This window comes from Aquarana catesbeiana, linkage group LG01 (assembly GCF_042186555.1).
Source record: "Aquarana catesbeiana isolate 2022-GZ linkage group LG01, ASM4218655v1, whole genome shotgun sequence".
Lineage (NCBI taxonomy): Eukaryota > Metazoa > Chordata > Amphibia > Anura > Ranidae > Aquarana > Aquarana catesbeiana.
This window is the reverse complement of record NC_133324.1, coordinates 617,058,878-617,083,294: the sequence shown is the minus strand read 5'-3', so window position 1 is coordinate 617,083,294 and position 24,417 is coordinate 617,058,878. Positions and strand designations below refer to the sequence as shown.

Here is a 24,417-nt window from a genome sequence, read left to right as displayed (position 1 = left end):
CTCAAAGCATCTGACCACACCAAGATCGGTGTGATAAAATGCTTCCCCAATTTCCCAATGGCGCTGTTTACATCCGGCGAAATCTAAGTCATAAAATGCTCGTAGCTTCCGGTTTCTTAGGCCATAGAGATGTTTGGAGCCACTCTGGTCTCTGATCAGCTCTATGGTCAGCTGGCTGAATCACCGGCTGCATTCTCAGGTTCCCTGTTGAGACGGGAGAGCCAGAGAAAAACACGGAAGACGGTGGGGGGGGTGGGGGTGGGGGGGCATTCTCTCCCACTGCTTGTAAAAGCAGTCTAGAGGCTAATTAGCCGCTAGGATTGCTTTTACATGAAAGCCGACCGCTGGCTGAAAAGAATGATACCAAGATGATACCTAAACCTGCAAGCATCATTCTGGTATAACCACTCAAAGTCGTGAATGCTGTACCTGAAGACAAAAAAATGGTTAACAATAAAGCACAGTAAACGGTAAAGTATAAAAAATTGCATACCTGAAAAGCAAACATGATAAAACATAATAACAATAAAACATTGCAGAATAGAATACAGTAAAAAAGAGCAGAAGAATAGAGAGAGAGAGAATAGAGAGAGAACAATAAAACGACAACTATTATTTTTTATTTTATATTTTTGTTTGTGTTTTTTTTTTTTTTTACACTTTTTTTGTAACTGTAACTTTTATAACTGTAACCGGTTCCAGGGTCGGGTCTCTCAAAATGCGATGGCATCTTGGGAGACCCTGTGAAAGTGTGCCTAGTCTGTGCAATGCTGTACCCTACGCTAATACTCAACTAGTGAATGGTAGCGTTCAAAACATTCACCAATGCAAAGACCAGGATTGTCAGGACAGGAGGGACAATAATAGCGGGTGTCACGCCTATATCCGCGTTTGCTGCAGACACAACATCTTTTTTGGGGGGGTTCGTTGGGTAGGGGTACTCGGGAGGACATAAAAATGCCTCTCGTGCAGCCGACTGCATTTGGTTGGGGATGTGAATGGGGGAAGTACGGGTGCTGCAGAAGTGGTGGGTTCCCAATTAGGATTGGCAAATGCAGCAGGAAGGGCATTATGGGCACGACGGGCCTGTGTTTGTCTTCTTGGTGGCAGCGGGACACTATTTGTGCTTGCCACCTCACCAGCTTGAACTGCACTTATGGGACTCGCCACGTCACCAAGTGTTACTGCAGTGCTGGTTTGACTACGACCGGGGTGTACTAGGCCGCTGGCGCTTGCCAGTTCACCAAAACGCTACCAAAAAAACTGTTAGCGATTGCAGGGATCAGGCCTGACTCTGCGAACGCTGCAGTTATGCGTTTAGTGTTTTGTAAGTGACAGTGATCGATCGATACTGCACTTGGGTGGGCTGGGCTGGGCCGGGCGGAGGGGCAAAACGCAGGTGCTAGCAGGTATCTGGGCTGATCCCGCTAACACTGCGTTTTTGGGAATCCTAAACTGCTGGGGACGCTAGTATAGATCTGATCGGATCAGATATTGATCTGTACAGATACTATACCACTAAGGGAGGCGTATGCTGCGTGCGTGGGTGTTAGCGGTACTGGCGCTAATCTGACGCTGCCTGGGGCGACGCATATCACCGCCGGGCGATCAGGGGGCTAAATCTTTATTCGCTAATAAACGGCGGGTGCCCTGACACTATAAAAAATAAACAAACTAACCAGCGTCACCCGTAACGGTTATACAGTGATCAGTGGTGAAAGGGTTAACTAGGGGGCAATCAAGGGGTTAAAACATTTATTCGGTAGTATATGGGGGTCCCTGTCGCTATAAAACGCTGACGGCGAACCTAAATATTTACCTCACTAACTAGCGTCACCAGCGACACTAATACAGCGATCAGAAAAATGATCGCTTAGCGACACTGGTGACAGGGGGTGATCAAGGGGTTAAAACTTTATTAGGGGGGGTTAGGGGGGTATCCTAGACCTAAAAGGGGGCCTAACACTCACTGCCCTAACACTGTAACTGTCACAAACTGACACCAATACAGTAATCAGAAAAAAAAAAAAAAAAACAGCTTGGTGTCAGTTTGTGACAGGGGGGGGTGATTGGGGGGGGATCGGGGGGCGATCGGGGGGGGGATCGGGGTGTTTTGTGTGCCTGGCATGTTCTACTGTGTGTGTAGTGTGTTGGTGCACTCACATTGCAGTCTTCTCTCCTCGGCCCGGAACGGAAAATGCCGAGCCGAGGAGAGATGACATCATTTCCTCTGCCTCTGTGTACAATACAGAGGCAGGGAAATGATCCCATTGGCTGGGAGCGATCGCGAGGGGGGGGCCACGAATGGATGGCCTCCCCCTCACCACCGATCGCCGTGGGAGATTTGCCGACCGCCGCAGGCGCCGGGGGGGGTGTCCGATCGGACCCCCCACCCGCGGGCAGGCAAGGACGTACCTGTACGTCCTTTTGCCCGCCCGTGCCATTCTGCCGACGTATATAGTCGTGCGGCGGTCGGCAAGTGGTTAAAATGCAAACCAATTTTCTCTTACACAGAGGTTATTAGTCTCTTTACATTAAAGTGAAATTATTTAAAACTAAAACAAGATTCTAGGTCTACTTGAAAAGACCTTTGATTTTAAAATACAACAGTATTTGGAAATGACTGGTTAGGGAAGATCATCTGTGACCTTCTCTTTGACTCAGTGTCTGGGTGTGGCACTTATGGGAGGAGAAGATTATTGACCCAATCACAATCAAACTGGCACAAATGATGCTGAGAATGCTCACAATGCTTGCAAGTTTCTCAAGGTCCTACCCCAGAGAGCACTTATTTTACACTTCTATGTACCAATAGCTCTTACAAAATATCATCTACATGCCTGTGCATGATTTAAAAGGATAAGATCACCTTTTGTAACAATTATAAAGAAACTCCACCATCCCACACCATTCTGTGAGTGGCGAAAACTATAAGTACTGACAAACTTTGTGGCTGTCGGCTTGTAGTTTTCAATGAACTACCAGGGCGCTGTTGATTGTTCTAGGTAGTTCATTGAGTCTTCCTGTCAGTGTAACTTCCTGCTTGTACGAGGTACATGCACACAGCTTACACTGACTGTCTGCAAGAACCCTGCAAAGCAGATCGCTGGTGCAAGCCCATAGTGTAAAAAAAAAAAAATGCACATTTTTACACCTGCAAAAAGATGTGCATTTATTATTATTTTTTTTACAAAGGTGAACTTATCCTTTAAGGTACTCCTCTTAACTCACTTGGAAATTCCCAGTGCAGTTATCTCTGCAGGATGTGCATTGTCTTTCCGGTCAAATGCTGTGTGCATAGTAAGTTTGCTTCGAAATACCAACTGTCGCTCCCATCTGTATCCTGCAACAAAGAGAAAAAAGGGAACTTGTTTACACAGAGCACTTCTCAGTACAGGCACAGACAACTGTCCAACATTACATTGAATGCATCCACAATGTTTGGGGTGTACTAATAATCTACTGATATTAAACATTTAGCAATGATACTATTAAGGATGGCAGATTTTAAAGGCTTTAACACTGCATGGGATGGGTAGAGCAGCACTTGTAAATTCTAACAGCTTCTATCCACAGTGCTTCTCAAATAGTGCTTGCTGGAGAGAGTTTGCTGTAAGTAAAGAGAAACACTGCTTACCTGTTTTCAGTTTGTTATAGTGCCGGACCTCCTGCTGGCTTGTCTGGCCACTGCTCTGAGCTTGTGGGAACTGTTTTGAATGTCCTTCAGAATAGTTTACCACTATAAAACCATCTTTTTCATCCAGGCTCAGCTGATCCGACCAGCGACGTGAGTCCTCGGATCCACTATCTCCAGACCATGCTGCCAAGCCAGCCCTGGCAGAAGATGCCCTTGCTCGATGCACAACATTGCTTGGTTGAGCTTGGCTGTCCTTTGATGCAGTGTCCTGACTGGAGCTTTGATCTTCTACATCAGAGTCACTGCTTTCATCATCCTGAGCTTCGGTTCCTGTAAGCAAACAATGGTGATCACTCTCTGTCATCGGTAGGCTCAAAATTATGACGACTGCTTCCTAGAAAAATTCAGGGAAAAAATACCTAAATGTGTCTCTGAGCACTCATCTGGCAACTCGATGGCATCTGCAGGTTCTGGAGCGGGCGTCTCTGGCACTTGTAAAAACTCCATCCTCCAAAACTATAAGTAAAGTGTAGCGAGATCAGAAATAAACCATATTTATATTTGGAAAGTACTTTGTTTAAAAAAAAAGTTTCAATTATACAACATGTTTCTGAAACAACTGTGATCTTCTGGAAACTGAGTGGCCAGTGAAGTGACCTTCTGTACAAAACCTTTACTACTGGACAGCTTAAAGTGATTCCAAAGTTTGTAATAAAAAAAAAGAAAAAAAATATGCTATACTTACCTGCTCTGTGCAATGGTTTTGCACACAGCAGCCTTGATCCTCTTCTTTTTGGGTCTCCTGCCGATGGTTCTGGCTCCTCCCCCACTGCTGAGTGCCCCTGATAGAAAGCCTCTTCCTATGGGGGCACTCGAGCAGGCTCACTCCTGTAAATGTTGATGGGGGGAGGGGGGCTGCACCCGGAAGGTTTTTTACCTTAATGCATAGAATGCATTAAATGGTAAGTTCACCTTTGGGAGCATGTTACATGTTCCACCTGATTTTAGGGTGGAACATTTAACATGTTCCCAATGCTGCAGCTGCCGCTCACTGCCACGCACAGAGCTCTGTGTATGAATAAACTACAAGTCCCGACTGAACTTCAAGTCCCGACAGCCTTAGCAGCTGTCGGCTTGTAGTTCTCAATGAACTACCATAGTGCTGTGGAGTGCTGTGGTAGTTCATTGAGTCTTCCTGTCAGCGGGCAGGAGACCTGAATGGCATCAGCAATCTCCTGATTGCTGGTGCAATGCTTTACAGGCTTCTATTACAAAAAATAATAAATGCACTTTTTTTTACCTGCAAAAAGACGTGCATTTATTATTTTTTGTAGAAAGGTGAACTTATCCTTTAAGGTAAAAAACCTTTTGCCTTTAGAACCACTTTACCTTTACCTTGAATGAAACCTTGCACAAAGCTTCCTAGGGGCTCATTTTTAAAGTGGTTGTAAACACTTTACAACCACTTTAAACTACAGGCAAGTCTATAATTAGCCTTACCTGTAGCTGCACTGGATATCTCCTAAACCTGCACAGGAATGATGTTATCGCGGCTCCGGTCAATCACAGCGCCGGAGCCAAGATACCAGGAAGAAACCTCCGGGAGAGGTGTCGCCGGCCGGAGGGGAAGACGAGGATGGCTGTGGGGGCTTCGTTCTCGGGTAAGTAATTCATAATGAGCTAGTATGCTATGCATACTAGCTCATTATGCCTTTGCCTTGCAGGATTTTTTTTTTTTTTTTGTTAGCCGGGTTTACAACCACTTTAATGACTCCCTAAAGAGAACAACGTCAGCTGGTGTTTGTTATTTTGCAAAAATCTAAACACCCGCAGAAACTTTCCAAAATGAATTAAAATCTTGTCAAGTTCAAGCATAAGTATAATATCATTTTGGCTATATAGTAACAATATATAAAGATAAATAATGTGCAGTATCCTATGCCAGATACTAGGACAGCCCAAGTTTATAAAAATCTCAAGTTAACAATAGCAAGCGATTTATAGCTGGCTCAGCTGTTCTGGATTATTATACAGCTCTGCTTTTTAAAACACAACTTGAACAACAAGGCAATTGTGTGTTAGTAGACAAGATGGGTAAATGATATATAAATATAGATTTATTTAGAATAAAGAATATGCTACCCCAACATTTTAGATTTCTGATATGTGTCTGTTACCATGTACTTGCGTTAAAAAGTATCCTGTTTGCGTATTTTCTCCTTTGTGTGAAATACCTGGTTAGCCTGTCAGTCTCCCTCTGCTTTCCTATTTCAAACTAACCATGAGAGCACATCCATCCCAGCGTGGACAGTTTTTCTCATACTTTTGCTGACCCCCCCTTTCACTGGGAAAATAAGTGTACTGCCGATTCTCCACCCCACCTCTGTAAGCCTTTTATGCAACTGAGAACAGAGATTATGTGATCACTTATTTAAAAAAAAAAAAATGTATAATTTTATTTTTTTATATGTATACACAAATGTTTTGCCTTTCATTTCTATTTTAAACTGAATGGGTTATTTTACAAGGTGAGGGTTCACATATACTTTAAGAGGTATTAATGCCAGTTTAATTTTAAAGCGGTGGTAAAGCCCACTTTTTGATTTATACCTGCAGCTAAGTCTATAATAAGACTTACCTGTATTTACAGTAAATATCTCCTAAACATTCACAGTTTAGGAGATAAATACTTTAGTAGCAGTCGGGGACATCACCGGTGCATGCGCACTGCGCTCTGAATGGACGCTGCCGTCCATTCAGAGCTCTGTGCCCGTGAACCCAGAAGGAAGACCGGGTAAAGATGGAAGCTCCAACAGCAGTGATGGCACGTGGCTGGAGGGCCACGTGCCATCACGTGCGGTGCATACTAGCAGATTATGGCATTCTCCTGTAGGGGCCCAATTTTTTTTTTTGCAGTTTACTACCGCTTTAAGTGCCTCTGTCAATTATCTTTTTCTCTCCAACTTCCTCAATACTTGCTATTACTGAAAACTGCATTCGTCTTTTTTCTCCAGTTTGTCTGAGGACTGCAGTAATTTACCGGCCCCTCTGCTCAGTTTAATGCTTTCTCGGCTTCTCTGCATGGCTACCCTATTTTCTCTCCTCTGAAGTACCCACCATCATCCTTGGTGACTTTATTATTCCAATCAATGTTAACATCTCAGCCACTTCTCAACTTAACCTCCTCTTTTAACCTAACACAATGGACATAAACCACCACTCTCAACCTCGTATTCTCCACCTCTGCAACCTCTCTAACACCCTCTTTCCTATCTCCGATCACAACCTTATCTGTTTCACACTCTCCCTGTCTCCTACCTCCCATGCCGCTAACCTGCAAACAGTTACCCACAGGAACCTTCTCCACCTTAACTCTTCCCTTCTTCATTCTGCTACTGACTGCCTTTATGATAAAATCGCACTCCTGTCCTGCCCAGACCTGACCACCTCTGTCTACAACATACTGTCATCCTCCCTGGACTCAATCGCTCCTCTTTCTACACACAGAACCAGGCCTCATCTGCTACAACCCTGGCAAACAGACAACACCAGAAGTCTCAAGAGACACAGCAGTGCTCTTGAGTGACCATGGCATAAAACAAAATCCCTGCAAGACTTCACCCTCTACAAGTCTGCACTTCTCAAATACAACTCATGCCTCCAACTCTGCAAAACAAACCTACTACACCACTCATCAAGACCTTGTCAACATTTTTCTACCCTTAATCCCTTACTCCCCCCCCCCCCCCCCCACTAACTTGCTTACTGCTCAAGAGATTGCCAATCATTTCAAAGACAAAGTTGACACAATTTGTAATGCGATATCCAGCGCCCAGCTTCTTCCACAAACCAGCACACTGGGTCATCACCGCACTCAATATATCAGCCATGTTACCACTCAGGAAGTTGCCAAACTTATTTCCATCTCCCACCTCACCACCCTGCCCCTCACAATTACTGCGACCCCCTTCCTGCTCTATCGTAAACTCTCTAACCCACATCTTCAACCCCTGCCTCTCATCTGGCACCTTTCCCTCCCCGCTCAAACATGCACTAGTTACCCCCATACTTAAAGAACCCTCACTGGAACCCACCTATTTGAATAACTTAAGACCCATCTCCCTGCTCCTGTTTGCCTCCAAGCTTCTTGAATGCCTTGTTCACAACCATATGAGCTCCTACCTCACTGACAACAACTTTCTCCATCCCCTACAGTTTGACTTCCCCCCCACAACATTCCACTGAAACTGCCCTACTAAAACTCACCAATGACCTACTAACTGCTATAACCAACGACCAGTACTCCATAGTCATACTCTTGGACCTTTCTGCTGCCTTCCATACAGTTACCAACCCAATCCTCCTCTACAAACTTCACTCTCTTGGCCTCTAATTCTGCTCTTTCCTGGTTCTCCTCCTACCTATCTCAGTGCACTTTCAGTGTCACATACAGCACCATCTCCTCCGCTCCTCGTCCTCTTTCTGTTGGGGTACCCCAAGGCTCTATCCTTGGGGCCCTCCTATTATCTCTCTATAGCTCTTCCCTGTGCCAGTTGATAACCTCCCATGGCTTCCAATACCACCTCTATGCTGACGACACCAGAATCTATCTCTCCACTCCTCAACTCATCCCCTTAATCTCCTTATGTATCAAACTTACTGAGCGACATATCAGTGTGGATGTTACACCACTTCCTCAAACTCAATCTTTCTAAAACTGAGCTTGTAATATTTCCTCCTCCCTGATCCCCTCCCCATGACTTTACCATTGGTCCCTTTACACACCCCAAGGTGCTGGCTGTAATCCTAGACTCTGACCACTCCTACAGCCCCCACATCAAATCACTGCCTACGATTTGCCGCCTTAACCTCGGCAACAATTCCAGAATTCGCCCCTTCCTGACAAACGACACCACAAAACAACTTATTCACCCTGGTTATCTCCCACCTTGACTATTGCAACTCACTCCTTACTGGCCTACCTTTACAGAGGCTATCCCCCTTCAGTGTATTATGAATGCTGCAGCTAGACTAATACACCTTAATAACTGATCTGTGATTGCTGCTTCTCTCTGCCAATCCCTTCACTGGCTTCCCCTACCCCACTGTATAAAATTCAAAATACTAACCACAACATACAAGGCCATCCACAACATCGCCCCCAGCCACATCACCAACCTCATCTGCAGATATTGCCCAAAATGTCCTCTTAGCTCCCCCCAAGACCCCCTGTTTTCTAGCTCCCTTATTTACCTCCAGGACTTCTCCAGAGCCTCTTCCATTCTCTGGAACTCCCTGTCCCAGTATGTCCGGTCGGCCCCTACCCTGTCCACCTTTAGGTGATATATAAATCCTGTATAATAATTATTAATAGTGTTAACATGTACTTACACGAACCACTCCATCTGAATGTCCTGTGACAATGACATTCTGGGTGTCCCATTCATTCATTTCAGACACACAGCAGCAGAGTATTTGTTGGCTTCTTCCAGTGAAGGTATTCACACTGACAATAGGATTGCCATTTATACTCCATACATGTATGTATGTGCCAGCACAGGACACAATGTCACCCTGCAAACAAAAATGGATTTTAAATTCAGCACAAGACCTTGTAAAATGCATATGAACACACAAGAAAAAAATCTAGATTGTTCGCTTACAATTTTGCTAGACAATATTACAATATAATACATTTTATGTGACAATTGTCACACCTAATTCTAAAGAACTATTTTTATATTCCCATGGGCAATCATTAAAGCTTAATTTTAGAGGTTTCATAAATAAATGTAAGAGTGTAAACCCAATTTAGTAAGTTAATGTGATACTGTATATAAATTGTTTATGAAACTTTCGTCTCTCAATATCAGTGAATGTGAACTCTGATCTCCACTTCAGCACATATCACCTGATCACATTTCTAGGCTTTCGGTTATGTGACCAGCACTGGAGAGAGCTGCACTGCCTGCAACAAAGTATATCAGCATCTCTGCTGTCTATTATTTTTTCACCACAGTGAGAATGCTAACATTTGAGGATAGGGTACTTTTGCAAAAGTCCACTGTATGTTTTTTTGGGGGTTTCTAAGGTTTCACAATAATTTCTAGGCAGTCTTTGTCCTCACACAAAGTGAACTATAATGCACAAGGGGTAACACTCACTACTATGACCACCTATGTGGTGGGGGCGTTAGATTTTACTGTAAAGACCAGATTAACAGTACTGACACTAGTGCTGGGGGCTATTATTGCGTTCACTGACGAAAATGCTAGTGGCTTTTTTTTTTTTTTGTGTTCCTACTGCATCTACTGACAACAATGCTGGAGGTTATCATTGCATCCACTAATACCAATGTTGGGGGGTATTCTTGCGTCCATTAACACCAATGTTGGGGGGGGGGGGATTATTATTACATCCACAGACACCAATATTGGGATTTATTATTGCTTCCACTGACACCAATGCTATGGGTTATTGAACTCTGACTTCTTCAGTATGCATTGCGATACGCTGCAAAAAATGCAGCAGGGTGATAACGCGCTGCTATTGTGCAGCCCTCTGGAGGTGTCAGGGGCTGCACTTGAGACCTCTCTATAATTTTCCAGTAAACTACGACTGATCTACTCAATACTATCATAACCACATCTGAAGGCACACATAGGTTTTCAGAATATTATATTTTTCATTATGGTGGTTCTTTTAAATGTGACTACATGTAAACCTTTAGTTAACAATATGCCCCCTTATGCCAATACTTACTGTTAACTCATTTATACAAAGAGCTGACACTGGAGCTCTGTGTCCACGTAACTGGGTCACGAATGACAGCTTGTTAAGGTCCCAGATAATGCATGTTCGGTCACGTGATCCGCTTACAACTATGTGATAGGCCAGGGAGGCCGTCAAGCAGGTAACGGTGTCTGTATGCCCAATCAAAGCCTGGAAAATATGAAAGAGAAATATACTTGAAATGAAGCACACACTGGAAACAGATGCTCACATTTCGGTACATTAAATAAGTACTGTAATATACATGCGATGAGTAGATTGTGAGTCCATGTTCACAGGTTGACTGAAATCTATTGGAATATTTCTGCTGCACAAAAATTGTGAAAATAAAAACTCTAATCAATGACCTGATACTCCAGGGACATTTGATAATTTCAACCAATCTCACAATTGTCACTAAATAAACAGAGATTGGAGAAGGTCTACACTGGCCTGAGTGGTTTGACCATTAGCCTATAAAATGAAAAAGTATGCCCGAATAAGCTAAAATAGCTAACTGATCCACAAAAAGTCTGGCATAAATTTTGTAAATGCAACCCTTGTTTTTTGTATATCAAATGGATCACACCCAAAATTTTGTGGAATTAAAGCAGAATTCAATAACAAAAAAAACGGTATTCTCCACACAATGATAAATGATGCTACTGACCTGTTTAAGAGTTAGGGCTTTAGCCTTCTCCTTTGAGGTCCCGACTTCCCATACACAAATGACTGTACTTGTTCCTCCAGTGATCACTAGTTTGGGGTTTGGACAAATGGCACACAAGATCTGGCCCCATTCAGATAAGCATTCATACACAACAACTGCCTGCAATGCAAAGCAAAACAAAATCCAGTCATGTAATGACATTGCTGACAGCAATCACAATTCAAGCCTTATAAGATACTGGAAGATTTCCATTTTGGGAGCACTGACCAATGACATAATGGCACCACACTCAGGGCAGAATTCAAAATGTACATATATTTTAAATCAGCCATGAAACAGAAAATTGTATCAAATTCTTACCATAGTTTTCCTTTCCTGTCGCCAATCCATGGCAACATACTACCACATGTATGCTGCCATGTTTGCGTCAGGAAAGGTAATTGTCTTATTTCTGCCACTTAAAGCGGGAGTCCACCTAAAAAAAAAAAAATATTAAAAGCCAGCAGCTACAAATACTGCAGCTGCTGACTTTTAATAAATGGACACTTACCAGGGTCCAGCGATGTCGGCAGCCGATGCTGATCACTTGCTCGACTCTCGGCAGCTGCCGCCGCCATCCTAGGTGAGGGAAATCAGGAAGTGAAGCGTTGCGGCTTCACTTCCTGGTTCCCTACTGCGCATGCGCGAGTCGCGCTGCGCGTTGTAACTGGTCCCTGCTATCTCCTGGGACCTGTTTCCAGGAAACAGTGGACGGGAAGAGGCGTAGACTCCCGTGGGAGTCTATGCCAGGAAGTGGGTGCAAATACCTGTCTTAGACATGTATCTGCACCCCCCTGAAAGGTGCCAAATGTGACACCGGAGGGGGGGAGGATTCCGAAAAGCGGAAGTTCCATTTTTGTGTGGAACTCCGCTTTAATGGGCAGGCAAGATTAGAACAAATCATCTAACAAAGGGGATCCCACAGGTATCTCACCTATGCAAATAATCAATTATAAATTGTAAAGGTAAAACAGTATGAAAAGAGTCAAAGTGTGTGTCACAAACCTTGTCAGAATCATAGGTTCCCAGCCTGCAGCTGAGGTCTGCATAGCCCCATGCAAAGGTCTTGTTCCATGCTGGAGGAATGAGAACCTTGTTTTGTTCCACAGCCAGAATCCCTTTATCTGTACAAACAATCTGACCCACAGGTTCCTTCAGTTCTTGAAAAAGAAAATTGAAATCGCATTAAAGGTTATGTAAGCAAACAATAAATGTACATTTTCTATTCCATGTTGGTCTATTATATATACTAATGAAAATGTTTTATTGTATCTGTTAGGAAAAAAAAAATGCTGTTCATTCAGCCAGAAATCGTGTGAGCTGATAATTTTCTGAGCTATCTGCCTCTGGACTGTTGTTATCAGCTAGCATTGTTCACAGCTATCTCTGTGGACTACAAAACCTATCCCCTGTTATGAAGAAGAAAGGGAGGTGTTATAGAGTCCAAACACACTCCCTGTCTTAGGGTCATAACACTGCTAAGTGTGTGTCACCCTGGGGCAAGAAGTGTGTTAATGATAGGATAACCAGGTTATTAAAGCAAAAAAGGTGTTGAAAAAAGAAAACAAATGCAGCCACCATATCTAAGGATCGGTCAGCTGCAATACTATCAATTGTTGTTCCTGGGCGTAGATACGCTTTAATGACAAGGGGATAAAAGCCAAAAGTTCAGGAAAATATCAGAAGATGCTCATGGCAGCAGGTAATCAGTGTTCATTCATATATGTTACTATAAAATAAATAAGTGGGCTCAGTTAACAACTAAAGCAGTGCATTGTGTGTGTATGTTTATTTTGTAAGAGGGCTAAAAATGAAATGGACTGTGAAATACTGCAACTTGAAAAATCCCCCTATATCCTAAAATTTGATTGGTCGCAATGGGTAACCGCGCTTGCAGTACCTTATTTAAAAAGCAGATCTTCTGACGATGGTAAGCAACTGGAAAGACCACGCAGGTGGCTTTTTAAAAACATGCAACTTGCGTCCATCATTGCTGCCTCTCTGAAAAGTAATCCACGGTAAAACGCTTTTCAGAGGCATTTGACAGGAGGCTCAGAGATGGTATGTTGCCTGCTGGATGCCTATTTTAACCTTTGAAAGCCCGTAGCACTGCACCTCAACCATGTACATTAAATGTGGTTGTGCTGTGACCCCTCATTCTTTTGAATTGTCTGTGTTTGGCAATGGTACTGTCTGCCCAATGTGTCTTGAACAATGCGACCACAGCAGTGTGTACGAACATGGTTGGTGGCAGCTGGGCGGTCAAGGTATGGTAAAACCTTGGCTTAACCACCTATCTTCGCAGCCCCCCCAGCCACCTGTGTAATTGAGGCCTAACAGTGTAGGGTGAAGCCGATACCTTTGACTGGAGCCAGGGAAGGTCTTAAGTTGTCCAAATGATGAAAAAATATCTTGTCACATGCAGACCCCATTGGCATGGATACTGATGACATGTCTCCATTCACCCTGCTTCTGACACGTTTGGGTGGATGTGGCTTTTTAAACAACTGTTAGAGAGGAAATGGGTACATTGTTGAAAAGTCTTGGCATCAAGTGTTCAACTTTGGGTTCACATGTAGCTTGCAAGTTACATATCTGCACAATATTTTATTGAGGTGGATTACATCCATCTAAACACTTATTCACTCAACCAGAGGCAAAACATAGGTATGAGCAGCAGTGACATAAAAATGTCACCTAGTAATATTTGTACTTATATTTCTTTTCTGTACATTTACCTGCTTTGGTATCTGCCCGAAATTGTTAATAAAGCCTATAGTAGCCGTCTCTTTCAGTGGGTCGTTAATGTTGTAGATATCCACTTGTCCCTCATAGAAGAGATGGTGAAAGACATTGACAGCATCTACAGCAGCTGGTCCCTGTTGCTTGTATCCAAAGATCAGGTCTATCCATTCATGCAGGTGGGCACTGACGTAGTCACATTCCAGAGCCTGAAAAAACAGTAGCAGCCTTTATGCACACATCTGTGGCAAACTCTATAATCTAAATGCTACACAGTATTTTTACTTTACATGGAATCTACAAACTGTAATAAATCTAGTAATGAATTACAGAATTTACAAGAAAAATATACTGTATGCTAGTAATCAAAAAAAAATAATAAGACCAATAGAAGCCAAGACTTAGGCTGGCCATAGACGGAGTGATTTTCGCTCAATTCCCCCATCAGCACAGTCAATGTTGATGGGGGAATCCCTTCTATGGAGCCACCGAAACCATCCCCACCAGGAGAACACAGTGATTACTGCTAATGGCTATAAGCCACTAGAAATAATCACATGCAAAATCCGACAGACTGGTTGTACCAAAGTTGATCGATCTACTTGGTACATTCAGCCTGCCCATACATGATTCGATCCCCGGCTGGTCCCTGTTGAACTGGCCAAGATTCAAACCATCTATGGTCGGCTTAAAGCGGAGTTCCACCCAGAAATGGAACTTCCACTGATCCAGTTCCTCCCCCCCTCCGGTGTCACATTTGGTACCTTTCAGGGAGGAGGGGGGAGCAGATACCTGTCTAATGCAGGTATTTGCTCTCACTTCTGGCGAAAGATCGCCACAGTATCCACGGCATATTCCCCCGCTGCCTTCTGGGAGACACACAGGTCCCAGAAGACAGCAGGGACCAGTCAGAATGCACAGCGCGACTCATGCATGCACAGTAGGGAAACAGACTGTTAAGCCGCAAGGCTTCACTTCCCGATTCCCTTACTTAAGATGCCGACGCCTCCACCCGAGAGCCGAGGGATGGGTCAGCTTCGGGTGAGGACATCGCGGGCTCCCTGGACAGGTAAGTGTCCTTATTTTAAATGTCAGCAGCTGCAGTATTTGTAGCTGCTGACTTTTATATTTTACTTTTTTGCAGGCGGAACTCCACTTTAAGGCTGGCCATACACTAGTAGATTTTTCAAATGTCTGTATGAAAGTTCTTAGTACATTCGATGACTTGATAAATGTTAAAAAGTACTTAAAACATTTTTTCTCTTTTAACATCCAGTTTTGGAACAAATGGACCATCCTAAAAAAAAAAACACATACACTAATTTGAGAAACATTTACCATCCTGCTTGCCACTGTAGTTGAAAACAAACATCGATTTGACCCCACCAACAATTATAAAATCAAACATTCTTAATGTGATATTAAAGGCAGATTTAAGAAAATAACAAACATGTCATACGTACCTGCACTATGCAGTGGTTTTGTTCGACCCTCCTCTTCTCGGGTCCCCTGAAAATGCACCTGGCCCATCCCTCCTGCCGAGTGCCCTCCTAGCAAGCAGCTTGGAGAGCTGAAGAAAGGGGGAGGAGAGCTGAAGAAAGAGGGAGGCAGCCCGGTACTGAGCAGCAGGCTATGCACATCTAACATCATTAGCAACACTTGAAAACCTGAAGGCTGCCATTTGGGCATCACAAATTTAGAGTATTCTTGGTGGTCTGTCATCTGACGTTGATTATGTTCTTTTGGCTTCATAAAGGAAAACTATAGTGTATTTTCAGAGTAGACCTCTGTAGTGCCTTCACCCCCTCGCGCCTCTGTGATGGATGACAGGAGCACTATAGTTTTACAGGGTGTGCGGATGCTTGATGTATTTTCACATTATCCCTAAATACTGAGTCTCTTCGGAAGTGTTGGTGGTGCTCCTTGGCATTGCACACAAGCTCGATTGACTCATTGCCTAATGCAGGGTACACACGATCGGACTTCTCGTCGGAAAAAGATATGACGGCTTTTCCGACAGGATTCCGCTCAAGTTTGGCTTGCATACACATGGTCACGCAAAAGTTCGCTGAACTTACGACCGTCAAGAACGCGGTGATGTACAACACTACGACAAGCCGAGAAAATGAAGTTTAATGCTTCCGAGCATGCGTCGAATTGTTTCTGAGCATGCGTAGGAATTTTGCACGTCGGAATTGCCAGACGATCGCATTTTCGGATAGGAACTTTTCCCGACCGAAAAATTGAGAACATGCTCTCAATCTTTTCCTGGCTGGAATTCGGCCAGCAAAAGAAGTCCGATGGAGCATACACACGGTCGCATTTTCCGACGAAAAACTCTCATCGGTCTTTTGCGGGTCGAAATTCCGATCGTGTGCACGCGGCAAAACAGGTATTTGAGTCCACATTGTCTGGTAAGCGTATTTATACTCTCTCTGTTGGCGGATCTTTGCACTTTGGTGAAACCCAGGGAGAGTATATATATGGACACTTATTGGTTATTACATATATAGACTTATACACTTGGAGGAACATCACAGTGACCTTTTAAGTGGATGTCCTCAGCATTCAAAGGAATTTTTGGACTTTTTCCAACACGATTTGCACTTTGGCACTTTATTTTTGCACTTTTGAAACTTCAGTGTATTATACATATTTAATTGCTATTTCAATTACTTCTTAGCACAGCACTTGTAGACTTGAAGTAAACAGAAGGTTTTTTACCTTCATGCATAGAATGCATGAGGGTAAAAAAACCTAGAGCCATTACAACCACTTTAAAGAAAAGATTTTGCACAAAATATTACTAGTGTATGGCCAGTTTAACAGTGAGTTGTACCAGCTAAACCATATTTTAGCAATATACAATATGGAGGCAAATACAGTACATACATAAAATCTGTTTCACCATTCTACGTAACATCACAGTATATGTATTTGCACGTGTAGAAGCTAAAACCAGTTACATAGATGGTGATGTACTATAAAACACATTAGAAATGTACTATTGATGTATTCTACAGACCCACATGAGTCTAATGTAAATATCGAGACATGACCCAAATCCAATAGGAAGTACTAGCATACTGTAGCAGTGATAAGCAACCTGACTTTGTAATAAAAGACCTGTCACCACTTAGCACTATACTCCTTTATAACACGGTTTTCAGAAGCAGCGCCAATGCAGGGCTCTAGTACCAAGTAGATAAGGAACCCTGCAAAAATCTACATTTAAAAATGTACACTAGACAGCATGGATCAGTTCAAGGAACAGTTGCGTTCACATATGCCATTGTTTTTCTATTTACCTCTCTGTGCACTCGAATAAATTCCCGAGGGTCGCCTTTTGCCCATGGGGGTAGAATTACATCACACAGTTTTGTTCCATTTTGTTTACAGCCTATATGAAAACAAACGTAATTATATTAACCACATCTATGGAATACACATCACATTAATATCTTGTATCTAACATACTTAACATCTGTAGTGATTAATACATTTTTCAACTACAATTAATGAAAATGGGTATAGTGTATGTTTAGTGAATATTTCTGTATAGTGTATGTCAGTGAATATTTTGAGTAATCAGTGCAATCTTTACCTTCATTTCTCATATGAAGTTCACACAGTAGGCAGCGAGACTTGGAAGAAGTAGTAAAGCAGAATAATTGGGGTTGATTTAATAAAGGCACTTTGCAATGTGTAGTTGCACACTGCAAGAGCAATTGCTTCAGAGCTTAGTAAATGAGCAGAACCTTTGCCGACTTCCATCATCCAATCACAAGCATGCAAAAATAGTTATTTTTTATTTTCCTTGCACGTGATTGGGTATTCTTTGCAAAGTGAAGCTTTACCTCATTTACTAAGCTCTGGAGCAACTACACTTGCAAAGTGCAGTCTATTTGCCTTTAGTAAATCAACCCCTTTATATAGCACTGCAAAGCAGGAATCTGAGCCTGTATATGCTGCAATAGAAAAAGCAAATACTACTTTCCCCTATGAGTACATAAGACACCAATCAGTCATAACATTATGACTACCCGCCTAATATTACGTAGGTCACCCTTTTGCCGCCAAAACAGCCCTGATCTACGGAGGCATAGATTCTACTAGACCTCTGAAATTAAAAATTCAAGCCGGCCGGCTAATGGTAGCAAGCCAGTGTATCGGGACTTGCGCAAACGCAGTGACATCGGCATGGAGGAGCGACGTGCTGAAGGGCTGCTACCATTAGCCGGCCGGCTTGAATTTTTATCTAAAAGATTACATTCCTTGATGTAAGAGCACCCCAATTTTAAACGAATAAACAGTAAAGATTTTACACTATGGAGGCCTTATCTATTTTTGTGGCTCACGTGTGATTGAATCCTTTTTAGGTGGTGGAAGTTTGACAGCGTGATCCCCCTGGACAATCAAAGGCCCTGGCTGGGTATATAGCCACAACCGCGAAAGACCTCCCGTAACAGGTGGTCATGAGGAGCTGGTAAGCGGCCATTTTATGAGGCGGAGGCTTTTCTTGACAACTCACGATTATTTTGGTGAAAGCGTAAAGCACTGAGGGATACATTGGACTTCACGTCACTTTATGGACTTCTTCTCTGTCTTCTTTCTTTATGTGTTTATGAACACAGATTCATCAATATTTTACAACCATTTAATTAGCGCAATTTTTGATTTATTCCCTTTAATAGATCACAATAAATGATATTCCATATCATTAATACCCACATAAATAAATCTCTTAATACTTTAGACCCCTTTCACAATGAGGCTGTTTTTAGGCATTTTAGCCCTAGAAATATCACTTGTAAAGGCGCCTGAAAACCGCTTCCCGTTCATTTCAGTGTGACTTTTCGCACTGGGGCGGTGCACTTGCGAGACATTAGGAAAAGTCCTGCAAGCAGCATCTTTGAGACGGTTTGGGAGCGCTGTATTTAGTGCTCTCAAAACACCCTGGCCATTGAAATGAATGGGCAGCGCTTTCAAAGCACCTGAAAAGCGATTCAAAAGTGCGGCAACACGGGCACTTTTTAACCCTTCTTTGGGGTTAAAAGCACCCAACTAGCGTCCGAAAAGCGCCACTAAAACGAGCAATGCTTTAGCGCTAAAGCGGCCCCAGTGTGAAAGGGGTCAAAGGGGTCTTAAAGAGACCCTGTCACTAACCTAAAAAATTGCAGGTATAAGCACAAAAAATATTTTAAATGCTTATTTCCTGCTTTTCTTCTTTCCATAAACGGTTTATTGGCTTGCAATGTTCTTTTGAACTTGCTAGCAAATCTGACCCCTCTATAACCTTTCATGTAGCTGACAGGGGGAGGTTCAAAGGGAAATAATATAGTGTGTCGCACAATTGACAGCTTTGTGTCGGTGGGGTTGCTGACATCACAGCCAAATGGCAGCACCCAGCAGCAGTCCCAGGGCTTTTAGATGACTGCTGGGTTGCTAACATCACATCCAAGATGGCAGTGCTCAGCAGCAATCTCAGGGCTTTTGATGTTTACACATGGTATGCTTTTATATGTAAATAACATGCATAAGATACAATAAATTCACATATAATCTTATGGGGAGATCGTTGTTGAAATTACTGGTCTGGTAGCAAGGTCTCTTTAACATCTGCTTTAAAACCCTGATGTTACAAAAAAAAAAAAAACTCCATACCAAGATCAAAGTTATTTGAGTTTAGAAGAAACTCTGGAAGATAAAAGAACTCCGGAATTAGCTCCTTCACGTCAGCCATGTTGTGCTTAGATGCGGAGTACCAACCCTCTCGTACACTGTGAAACATCCGATCAGCCAAGTCAAAGTGCCCACCCTGTCGCAAGAAATAAACAGATGAAATGCAACCTTCTCCATTGACAAAATGCAAACTTCAAAAGCACCTAAAAACTTTATCTGCTATGCACACCGAGATCATACTAAAAGAACGAACATATTTTGTATTGTCAAATGCCCCTTAATATTATAGCTGTGTTGTTCTACTCTATATATCTTTGTCTTCTCAAATGAATGAATATCAACCTTGAACTCTGCAGAAATTGTTGAATATTTTTCCCTTACTTCCTGTCTGGCAAAACGTCCCCAGAACTGGAAAATGTCATGTATAGATACACTAAGACCAGGCCTTTTCTGACACTTTTTGTTTACAAGTAAAGATCAGTATTTTTCGCTAGAAAATGACTTAGAACCCCCAAACATTATATAATTTTTTTAGCAGAGAAAAGAAAAAAATGGGCAGACTCGATGGACTACTTGGTCTTTTTCTGCCGTCACTTTTCTATGTTGCTAATAAAGGGAAGTTGTTGCAATTTTCTCATTATGTTAATGGGTATTTGTGCAGCGGTTTTTCAAGCCCAATTTTTGGGGAAAAAATACACTTTCATGAATTTTAATGCAAAAAAACCCCCAATATATAACCCATTTTTTTGGTAAAATATAAAAGATGATGTTATGCCAAGTAAATAGATACCTAACATGTCACGCTTTCAAATTGTACACACTTGTGGAATGGCGACAAACGATACTTTTTCTTTATACACTGACCCTTTATTTATTTAATTTTATTTATTCCTATCACAGGAAATGTAAATATCCATTGTGATAGAAATAAGGGATGACTTGTCCTCTTTATGGAGAGATCTGGGGTCTATAAGACTCTTCTCTACCCTTAACCTCCCTGGCGGTATGATTATTTCGGATTTTAGGTGCTGAAAGTGGTACAATTATTTTGCATGGAAATTTGGCGTTTTATATTGTAGGCCTGTAATTCTTAACAATAACACACTTAAATCTGTCCAAACAAGAGTCTAGTAGATATCCCGGGTATGATGAAGTTTAAGACACAAAAACATAAAATTATAATATAATAAATATAAATAATTAAAAAAAAAATAATAATATAATAATAATAAAATACATTTCCCCACAATTCACTATCACTCAATTCTGCAAGTGTTCTAATTTACTATCGCTGTTTTCTAGCTGGTCTAAAGCCACTTTTGATGTAAAGGGACACTTTTTGGTTGCTATGGACAATCTCCAGTTTCCAGGCAGAAAGAACAGTATATATAATATAAAACTGCATGCAGGGCATTGGCCAAAGCACTGGGGACAAAAGGGATGTGAAATAATTTTATACAGTACTGTAATCTGTAAGATTACAGTACTGTATGTGTTATGATTTTTACTTTTTTTTATTTTGCAGCCAGGCTCTGCCCCCGTGCATCGCGACGTTCGCAGGGAACGGAGCCTGAAACAGAGAGGCTTCGGAGGAGAGAGAGCCCACAGATACAGTGGGGGACATTGCAGGATCCTTGGGACAAGGTAAGTAACACCACACCAGGATCCTGCAATGTAATCCCGAGTTTGGCTCGGGGTTACCGCTAATGGTGCTGAAATTTAACCCCGAGCCACACTCGGGAAAACTGTCAGGGAGGTTAAAAGCATCGGATCAAAAAAAAAAAAAAAAAAAACAATCTAATGCTTTAAAAAAAAATTCAAATTTTTTTTACAATGTCATGACATCGCTCCTAGCCTCCTACATCATAGAGGTGAGGTAACGACGATCCGGTGGGGGGGGGAATTGACAACCCCTCCTGCTGCTTCTTAAAGTGGTCCAGCGGCTAATCAGTCTCTCGGATCGTTTTTATCAGAAAGAGAATGCCTGGCTGAATCAAAAAAACTGGAGTTATTGCTGGTAGATTCAGCCATAGACCTGGTAAACCAGTTCAAAGTCACCATGTATATATGCGTATTGCGGTCACGTATATATGCGCATTAATTGGTCCTAGAGCCAGATGGCCAAGCAGCTAGATTTTTTTTAGTTTGTTTATAATATCTACAATAGTAACGTCTGTATTTTTGTCATGACAGGTTTACTATAAAGTGCCGATGCCCATTTGGAATGCTAATTAAAAGGGGGCAGATTACATCTGAAACACATTTTTACTGTGCATGGCGAGCATGAAGAAGACAGATGAGAAAAACTAGAAAATGTTGAACTTTATTGCGCTAATATCATCATCCTGTTTGGGTTATCTTATTAATTACAAGAAAGAATACATTATAAAGCCCCAAACAGCAGGTACTTATACATAAATAAATGCAGAGACAAGACTGTGTTCCCTTGTTTAAACTTCAAATATTATGCAAGCACCCTCTACTGTTCAATTCTGAAAATTGTCTAATTACCACTTGATACATAATGGATGAGGGTTTAACGAAGATATCAAAGGATTTTGGGTGTGAAGTAGAGATCTGGACAGCAAAACAATTTGGGGGTGGAAATAGGGAGGGTACAGTAAGCCTTATTAAGTGTAAGAATACATAACTAAATCAAAAACAGCATTATGCAGTGTGTTGAATTTTATTTCCTAGTTTTAAATAACTTCTGAGGTAATTTTGGAAGACAAAAAAAAAAAAAACAACCGATCAGATTGCACATTTTCAGTCAGTAAAATAATACGTGCAGATTGGTTGCTCTAAACGGCACACCCACTGGTGCCAACTCAAATGAATAGGTATGCCTATGTTCTTTTTAGATCCATGCTAACTGGATGGACCCCTGAGGTTGTAGAAGAACCTTTAAGTTTTTTTAAGTATTTTTTTTTTTTAGATCATTTCAGATGGAGGCTCAGGTGTTAAAGTATAAAAGGCAAAGCTTCTTTTTTTAGTTTTGGATAGAGTGGAGGGGGAATAGAACATCTGTCAGTTTTTATTGCCGTCTGTGCCCCCGTTAGGTATATTCTTCCTCTCCATCTGTCCCATTTACTATGATCATTGAACACAAAAGTAAAAGAATATCCCAGATTTTGGATTGTCCCCAGAAAAGTAAGAGGGGAAATCTTCCAATGGGGACACTAGTTCTGGTGACCTGGGGATCCCCAAGGAATTCACTTAATTTGCAGGGATTTCCTCTCACTTCCTGTTTGGCTATGGGACAGGAAGTGAAACGAAATCTCCATAAATGGGAAACCAATTGCTAAAACAAATATGACGGGGGTTATAACACATGTGTCCTTTGACACTGGCCGACATTCGATATGCTAAAAACAGACGGATGGGGGATCCGTTCCCCATTCGTCTGGCAGCTCGAATGACAGTCAGATGTAAATTGACAGCTGGTCTGTTTACATCTGACGTCCACAGAGGAAAGCAAGCTGCGTCCGTGTTCGCTCTGCATCAGCATAGCAGACAAGGACCTCCGCTGGCGAAGTCCGCTAGTGTGAAAGAGCCTTTACTCAGGAATACTCAAGGGATACTTTTGTAAATATTTATACAGAAATAGGAATTACTTATTACAAAATGTATGCATGACAAAGTGTTCTGGAAATAAGCTAACCCATATATGGAAGGAACTTGACAAGTACTGTTATAAAAGTAGTAACTAGTTTTAATTTAAGAACATTGGTTTAAAACATGCTGCTTTTAAATGCAAATGATGATACTTTGATCCATATTTACACCATTTTTTTTGTACATATTTTTGCTGCAAAATTTAACTGAAAGAAAATGCAAGCACAGGCCAATTATGTGAAAAAAAAATATTACATGTTATACTTCTGAGTGTCAGTTGCTGTAGGTAGGATAGATATTGAAAACAAAGGAATGGGATCTTGGATCCTGCAAGAGGATAGAGGAGGAAAGGCCATGGGAAGGGGGGAGCATGTGAGCCAAATGGCACGTGTGGATGTCAGCAGGCCTGGACTGTACAGACAGCAACAACAAATTCGAACCCTTCCCCCTCTACTAACAATATGTCTCCATTGGAGATTTCTGATCACTTCCTGTGCTTGCAGGAAGTAATAGGAAATCTTTCAAACAGGGACAACAACAAAAACAAGACAGATGTTCTAAAACTATCCTGTTCTATTCAAAAATTGATGGAATCCACCATTGTTTAAACAATGGTAGAATTACATATGTAATTTACTCAAGCTAACGATTTAGGCAGATCATTGCTGTCTGGTAATGACAAAAGCATACTCTGCTACTAGAATTTCTTTTCAAGCCCTTCAGATTATCAGAACTAGGATTGTTGGCAATCCTAAAAATGCACCATACCTGAAGCCTGAGGAAGATCTGAGTAAATGGTTCCATCCTAACAAGGTAAGATGCCACAATCATAGCAGAACTGTAATGGGTTCCATAGTGGTACGCTGGTGTCTCCCCTGTAAAAAAAAAATCATTAGAATAATGACAAATTGTGTAGTTTTCTGAAGTATCCAAAATATAATACTGCCACTTCCATGCCAAAGAGTGAACATTTTCACAAAAGACAGTGATGGGAATTTACTAAAAGATGAGCAGCCAGAATCTGGAGCATCTGTGCATGTCTACCAATCAGCTTCTATTTTTCATTTTTAAATGTTAACCAAACAAGCGTAAAGCCTAGTACACCTGGGCCAAATATCAGACGGCATCAACCCATTCAATAGAAACCTGCCAACATTCAGCCCGGTCGGCTGCCAATTGGCTGAGAGCACTGACCAGAAAGTTCTGGTGGGGGAAGAACAATAGCACAGCAGGGAAGATGGTTGTACTAACATCGGATAGT

At 42.0% G+C, this 24,417-nt stretch overlaps 1 protein-coding gene and 1 long non-coding RNA gene across 5 annotated transcripts in view; one reads left to right on the top strand and one right to left on the bottom strand.

The window, feature by feature from the left end:
• The window catches only part of WDFY3 (WD repeat and FYVE domain containing 3), a 370,646-nt gene that overhangs the window by 9,435 nt on the left and 336,794 nt on the right, over nt 1-24,417 (bottom strand). For all 4 annotated transcript variants that reach the window (XM_073600175.1, XM_073600184.1, XM_073600201.1 and 1 more), the window contains 12 exons: nt 23,925-24,031; nt 19,524-19,677; nt 17,168-17,259; nt 13,856-14,068; nt 13,477-13,624; nt 12,123-12,277; nt 11,079-11,237; nt 10,400-10,579; nt 9,029-9,211; nt 4,057-4,153; nt 3,638-3,967; nt 3,232-3,343 (listed from right to left, as the gene is read on the bottom strand). In XM_073600175.1, coding sequence (XP_073456276.1) covers nt 3,232-3,343; nt 3,638-3,967; nt 4,057-4,153; nt 9,029-9,211; nt 10,400-10,579; nt 11,079-11,237; nt 12,123-12,277; nt 13,477-13,624; nt 13,856-14,068; nt 17,168-17,259; nt 19,524-19,677; nt 23,925-24,031 — 1,930 coding nt within the window. The remainder of the gene's footprint in view (nt 1-3,231; nt 3,344-3,637; nt 3,968-4,056; nt 4,154-9,028; nt 9,212-10,399; nt 10,580-11,078; nt 11,238-12,122; nt 12,278-13,476; nt 13,625-13,855; nt 14,069-17,167; nt 17,260-19,523; nt 19,678-23,924; nt 24,032-24,417) is intronic.
• On the top strand, nt 5,078-22,394 carry LOC141108527 (uncharacterized). The gene is made up of 3 exons (XR_012236081.1): nt 5,078-5,298; nt 18,239-18,345; nt 21,735-22,394. It is a non-coding gene; the product is annotated as an uncharacterized lncRNA (long non-coding RNA).